The sequence below is a fragment of the Hypomesus nipponensis genome, chromosome 22 (assembly GCF_054491055.1).
Source record: "Hypomesus nipponensis isolate SF chromosome 22, ASM5449105v1, whole genome shotgun sequence".
NCBI lineage: Eukaryota > Metazoa > Chordata > Actinopteri > Osmeriformes > Osmeridae > Hypomesus > Hypomesus nipponensis.
The window spans coordinates 11584129-11591057 of NC_140382.1; the positions used below are offsets into that span (position 1 = coordinate 11584129).

At 40.9% G+C, this 6929-nt stretch overlaps 1 protein-coding gene across 1 annotated transcript; it reads right to left on the reverse strand.

Moving 5' to 3' along the window:
- Positions 1-1366: 1366 nt before the first annotated feature.
- Positions 1367-6007, reverse strand: LOC146236487 (uncharacterized). Its single transcript, XM_084687018.1, has 9 exons — positions 5837-6007; positions 4647-5521; positions 4368-4429; positions 4124-4269; positions 3485-3808; positions 2871-3340; positions 2592-2653; positions 2348-2493; positions 1367-1652 (listed from the first exon to the last, which is right to left on the reverse strand). Exons 1-9 carry the CDS (start codon positions 5958-5960, stop codon positions 1537-1539), a joined length of 2325 nt encoding a protein of 774 aa, XP_084543144.1. The 5' UTR covers positions 5961-6007; the 3' UTR covers positions 1367-1536.
- Between the last annotated feature and the right edge of the window lie 922 nt (positions 6008-6929).

Here is a 6929-nt window from a genome sequence, read left to right on the forward strand (position 1 = left end):
TACAGGATAACATCATATATCCTACCTTATAACAACTGCAGAACACAGTGTATAACTAAATATATTTATTTAATAATGTGCATGCATGTATCATCATATGTCAACAAATTTAAATACAGCCGTTAGACCAGCACCTGTTGAAATTAAATAGAAGTTGGAGAAGTTCGAGTAGAGGCGTTGAATTTAGGGCCGTTCCCTAGTGAAACGTATATTTGCGCTCAAATTAATGAGAGAAAAAAGGCTGCGGGCTCTCATGGATGTCCCTTGCAAAGCAGAAATCACACCTACGCCCTTGAGGTGGATTTTAAATTCAAGTTTAATATAATAGCAAACACATTTGTCCAATATACCTGAACTTGCTGTGCGATGCTGTGCAATTAGTTTGCTATTGTTAACAAAGCATTTATCATAGAAATATTAGCTTGTGACAGTTTATGTGAAGCGATGTGAAACTTCCCAGTTTTTCTTATTACATAAAACAAACTAATGTCATATTTTTGGGAAAGGACTAGTTGTGTGCAGAAGGTATTTAAGTGTAATCTAATATGAGTCAATACATATTCAGCTGCAACAAAATGTATATCTTTTATTTGAACAAACAAAGCAATACAATCATGTTTTAACTATATTACAGCTGGAACATTAATTCTGGTTTGGTTCTAAGGTTACTAATCCAGACAGGATTCATTGGGCTCCTTGCCTTGTTCACTCAAATAATGAATACGTTGAATGGCTAATTATACTTATTTATATAGACTTTCAATAGGTCAAACAGACCTTGGCCGGGTTTCCCAGATTCGTTCAGAAGCTTTTAATGCTAAGCGCTTCTTAGGAGCGTTCTAAGAGCGTTCTAGAGTGTTCTTAGAGCGCTCTTAAGAAGCTCTTGTCCGGCCCTTGTCGTTTTCAAAGTGGTTTAAGTAGGTCAGATAATTTCCCTCGTGCTGTTGATTTTTCCACCTTCTGTAAGGCTAGGAAATGCCATTTTCCATCTCTCTTTTCTGTCTTCTTTCTGTTTTCACTCTCTCATCCACTCTTTTCTGTCATAATATCTGTCCCCTGTCTAAATCTTGTCTCAAACATCTAAAAAAAAAAAACACGCATGCCTCAAAACAACCCACACTGTTTGTGTCATGCTTTCACATGGTGTTAAAAAGACTAAAGAAAAAGGATTAATAAATCACATAAAACTTTATTTGGCTTATTGGATTGTACATAAGTCATAACGTAAAACATAAATATGAGTGATAAATTAGTTAAAGATTTAATTGACATAAAAGTAAAGGTAAGCTTAATAACTTTAAAATACACTTCCACTTTACCACATAACATTGGCAAAATTCATAATGTAAGATGTGTAAAGGAAATAATGTAGAGTACAAAATACAGCATTCTTGTTTCCTTCAATAATACAAATAAAAAAAATATTGTACCACAACTTAAGGCCTGTGAATAGTTCATTAGTTCAGCCTGCCGGTTGTTCTACTTGGTGAGTGGCAGATATGGCTCCACGATCTTAAAAGGCAGCAGCGGTGCAGACTATAAGCCAGCCAACATCTGTACCACTTGCAGCAGAATCAGCGTCATGGCAGCCATGGAGAAGGTTGTGTGCCTGGGAGGACTTCCTGATGTAGGGGTTGTGGTTGTGGTTGTTTCTGTATTGACAAGTGAGATAAACATAGAATTCAGGTAAAATTAAGAAAACCTATTGCAAATGCAAACTTGAATGTGTCTATCTTTAAATAATGAGACAACATAAGTTGGAATATGGTCCTAGTCAGGCATTTAGATTTGTTTTCAAATGTGGCTGGGGTCTAGCCTGGCTGCCAGCCCAACTTCGTAAGTTGCGTCTGGAGGGTCTCGTATTGGGAACAACTATATAAAACCAGGATCTGGGCGGAGCAATGAAATTGCCAGGGCGGGCTTTATACGATGATGGACAAATGATCAACAGTAACGTAATCAACAACGTCGAATCCGTTTGAATTCGTTTTCAACAAACAACATATTACATTGCTCTGATTGGTTGTAGGTCTATCCAATTGAGCGAAGAGGCATTTGTTTTACGAGTTCGGTTGAAACATTCTCCATAGTCACAGCCCAACAGAGAGTTTTCAGACTCATATTCTGACTAGAATTACGAGTATGACAACGTCAAGCTAGGTGGGAACAGCTTTTTTTTTTAAATAACTGTAGATTTAGCGATTTAATATAATGTTCTTATTAGTCAAAAGTGTGTGTCTTGACGTCCCACCCACTTTTTCAACAAAATCATTGGAACCACTATCCTAACCGGTCATTAAAGTGGGTGGGACATGTATAGTGAAACGTTTGCCTTGTTGATACTTACGAGCACTGACAGTGCCTGAAATAATGTTTAGGGAGGTGGAGTTAGTTGTGAGAGCTGTAGTCAGAGTTGATTCCGTTTCTTTTGCAGAGGGAACTGACGACTGATTCTGGAACACGAGTGTCATGTCAACGACTACGGATCCACTCCTATATTGGACAAGAAAATGGACTGGATTAATCTGAGAAGTTCCTTGAGCTTCAAATCTTACAATAACACATGATGAATGATGGAAATGATTGCTTACCTGAATTTGTTGATGATAGCACGGAGAAACCTTGCAAATTTCTTCTTGTAAATTTTGTTTATCTGCATACAGACACATATGGTCAACACAGTGAATACAATGTAACATTTCATTTACACTATTTTAGATTGCAAGTGGTCTCAAAGTTGCTACTTTTCATTATTTCAGAAATAATGGATGTTACATAAGAAATTGTACCTTAGTTAATACAGTGTACATCTTATATTGTCTCATGATTCTTATATGTATATTAATATGTGTAATAATGTTGAGTTGTACCTCAGATATCACAGTGGCAGCAAGATTCTGGAATGCTGCAGAGGAGGAATCAGACAGATCTGCATTGAAAGTCTGGTTCAGACTGAATGTTAGACCCTGACTGCCCTCACTTGATGATGGAGGGTTGGTTGAAGCAGTTGTCGGAGCTGCAGTTGGGGCTGCTGTTGGAGCAGCTGTGGGAGCAGCTGTTGGGGCTGCTGTTGGGGCTGCTGTTGGAGCTGCTGTTGGAGCAGCTGTTGGAACAGCTGTTGGGGCTGCTGTTGGGGCTGCTGTTGGAGCTGCTGTAGGACCAGCTGTTGGAGCTGCTGTTGGAGCGGCTGTTGGAGCGGCTGTTGGAGCAGCTGTTGGAGCAGCTGTTGGAGCAGCTGTAGGGGCTGCTGTTGGAGCTGCTGTTGGAGCAGCTGTTGGGGCTGCTGTTGGGGCTGCTGTTGGAGCTGCTGTTGGAGCAGCTGTTGGGGCTGCTGTAGGACCTGCTGTAGGACCAGCTGTTGGAGCTGCTGTTGGAGCAGCTGTTGGAGCAGCTGTTGGGGCTGCTGTTGGGGCTGCTGTTGGAGCTGCTGTTGGAGCAGCTGTTGGAACAGCTGTTGGGGCTGCTGTTGGAGCTGCTGTAGGACCAGCTGTTGGAGCTGCTGTTGGAGCGGCTGTTGGAGCGGCTGTTGGAGCAGCTGTTGGAGCAGCTGTTGGAGCAGCTGTTGGGGCTGCTGTTGGAGCTGCTGTTGGAGCAGCTGTTGGAACAGCTGTTGGGGCTACTGTTGGGGCTGCTGTTGGGGCTGCTGTTGGAGCTGCTGTAGGACCAGCTGTTGGAGCTGCTGTTGGAGCGGCTGTTGGAGCAGCTGTTGGAGTAGCTGTTGGAGCGGCTGTTGGAGCTGCTGTAGGGGCTGCTGTTGGAACAGCTGTTGGGGCAGCTGTTGGAGCTGCTGTTGTAAATGTTGTGTTGGCTGTTGTAGGAAAAGAACAATTATAAATAATTACATAATCATTATTCTTAATATTAAGGCCATATTCATTAGATATTTTCCCATATACAAAATACTATACTCAGTACTGAACAAAATATATGGAGTCAACAGTGGTGGCTGAAGTATTGGGCCCCGTTGCTCAATGGCCCACATGCACATTTGCAATTAGCCCGTTCAAAAGCAATACCATATCAATTTTGATATCTTTGCATTGCGATGAACAACAAAATCATCAACCAGTCATTAAAGTGGGTGGGACATGTATATTGAAACCTACGCCTTTTTAATACTTACGAGCACTAACAGTGCCTGGAATAATTTTTAGGGAGGTGGAGTTGGTAGTGAGAGCTGTATTCAGAGTTGATTCCGTTTCGTTTGCAGAGGGAACTGAGGACTCATTCTGGAACACGAGTGTCATATCAACAACTACGGATCCTCTCCTATATTGGACAAGAACATTTACTGGATTAATCTCAAAGGTTCCTTGAACTTCACACATTACAGTAACACATGATGAATGATGGAAATGATTGCTTACCTGAATCTGTTAATGATGGCACGGAGAAACCTTGCAAATTTTTTCTTGTAAATGTTGTTTATCTGCATACAGACACATATGGTTAACACAGTGAATACAAATGTAACATTCCATTTACAGTATTTCAGACTGCAAGTGGTCTTAAAGTTGCTACTTTTACTAATTTCAGAAAAAATGGATGTTACATAAAATTTTTACCTTAGCTAATACAGTGTACATCTTAAATTGTCTCATGATTCTTATATGTATATTAATATGTGTAATAATGTTGAGTTGTACCTCAGTTATCACAGTGGCAGCAAGATTCTGGAATGCTGCAGAGGATGAATCAGACAGATCTGCATTGAAAGTCTGGTCCAGACTGAATGTTAGACCCTGACTGCCCTCACTTGATGATGGCGGGGGTGGATTTGCAGTGGAAACTGTGTTAGCAGCAGTTGTTGGAGAAACTGTCGGAGCAGCTGTAGGGGAGGTTGTATTGAGTGAAGGTGATGTGGCAGATACATTTGATGGAGGTGACATTGTATTCAAAGATGGTGACGTAGCTGAGATGTTGGCCGGAGGTGAGGTTGTATTGAGTGAAGGTGATGTGGCAGATACATTTGATAGAGGTGACGTTGTAATCAAAGATGGTGATGTAGCTGAGATGTTGGCCAGAGGTGAGGTTATATTGAGTGAAGGTGATGTGGCAGATACATTTGATGGAGATGACGTTGTATTCAAAGATGGTGAAGTAGCTGATATGTTTGGTCCAGGTGAGGTTGTATTGAGTGAAGGTGATGTGGCAGATACATTTGACGGAGGCGACATTGTATTCAAAGATGGTGATGTAGCTGAGATGTTGGTCAGAGGTGAGGTTATATTGAGTGAAGGTGATGTGGCAGATACATTTGATGGAGATGACGTTGTATTCAAAGATGGTGACGTAGCTGAGATGTTGGCCGGAGATGAGGTTGTATTGAGTGAAGGTGATGTGACAGATACATTTGATGGAGGCGACATTGTATTCAAAGATGGTGACGTAGCTGAGATGTTGGCCGGAGGTGAGGTTGTATTGAGTAAAGCTGATGTGGCAGATACAATTGATGGAGGCGATGTTGTTTTCAAAGATGATGTTGGAGTTGTAGGAGCAGCTGTTGTAAATGTTGTGTTGGCTGTTGTAGGAAAAGAACAATTATAAATAATTACACAATCATTCTTCTTAATATTAAGGCCATATTCATTAGATATTTTCCCATATACAAAATACTATACTCAGTACTGAGCAAAATGTATGGAGTCAACAGTGGTGGCTGAAGTATTGGGCCCCGTTGCTCAATGGCCCACATGCACATTTGCAATTAGCCCGTTCAAAAGCAATACCAAATCAATTTTGATATCTTTGCATTGCGATGAACAACAAAATCTTCAACCAGTCATTAAAGTGCGTGGGACATGTATATTGAAACCTACGCCTTTTTAATACTTACGAGCACTAACAGTGCCTGGAATAATGTTTAGGGAGGTGGAGTTAGCGGTGAGAGCTGTATTCAGAGTTGATTCCGTTTCGTTTGCAGAGGGAACTGAGGACTCGTTCTGGAACACGAGTGTCATATCAACAACTACGGATCCTCTCCTATATTGGACAAGAAAATTGACTGGATTAATCTCAAAGGTTCCTTGAACTTCACACATTACAGTAACACAGGATGAATGATGGAAATGATTGCTTACCTGAATCTGTTAATAATAGCACGGAGAAACCTTGCAAATTTCTTCTTGTAAATGTTGTTTATCTGCATACAGACACATATGGTTAACACAGTGAATACAAATGTAACTTTCCATTTACAGTATTTCAGACTGCAAGTGGTCTTAAAGTTGCTACTTTTACTAATTTCAGAAAAAATGGATGTTACATTAAATTTTTACCTTAGCTAATACAGTGTACATCTTAAATTGTCTCATGATTCTTATATGTATATTAATATGTGTAATAATGTTGAGTTGTACCTCAGTTATCACAGTGGCAGCAAGATTCTGGAATGCTGCAGAGGATGAATCAGACAGATCTGCATTGAAAGTCTGGTCCAGACTGAATGTTAGACCCTGACTGCCCTCACTTGATGATGGCGGGGGTGGATTTGCAGTGGAAACTGTGTTAGCAGCAGTTGTTGGAGAAACTGTCAGAGCAGCTGTAGGGGAGGTTGTATTGAGTGAAGGTGATGTGGCAGATACATTTGACGAAGGCGACCTTGTATTCAAAGATGGTGATGTAGTTGAGATGTTTGCCGGAGGTGAGGTTGTATTGAGTGAAGGTGATGTGGCAGATACATTTGATAGAGGTGACGTTGTATTCAAAGATGGTGATGTAGCTGAGATGTTGGTCAGAGGTGAGGTTATATTGAGTGAAGGTGATGTGGCAGGTACATTTGATAGAGGTGACGTTGTATTCAAAGATGGTGATGTAGCTGATATGTTTGGTCCAGGTGAGGTTGTATTGAGTGAAGGTGATGTGGCAGATACATTTGATGGAGGCGATGTTGTATTCAAAGATGGTGATGTAGCTGAGATGTAGCCCAA

Coding starts and splice junctions, on each gene's coding strand:
- LOC146236487 (XM_084687018.1), bottom strand. CDS start 5,960: ATGACACTCGTGTTCCAGAACGAGTCCTCAGTTCCCTCTGCAAACGAA. Junction 4,270..4,367: donor GCCATCATTAACAGATTCAG/GTAAGCAATCAT, acceptor TGTCCAATATAG/GAGAGGATCCGTAGTTGTTG. Junction 2,494..2,591: donor GCTATCATCAACAAATTCAG/GTAAGCAATCAT, acceptor TGTCCAATATAG/GAGTGGATCCGTAGTCGTTG.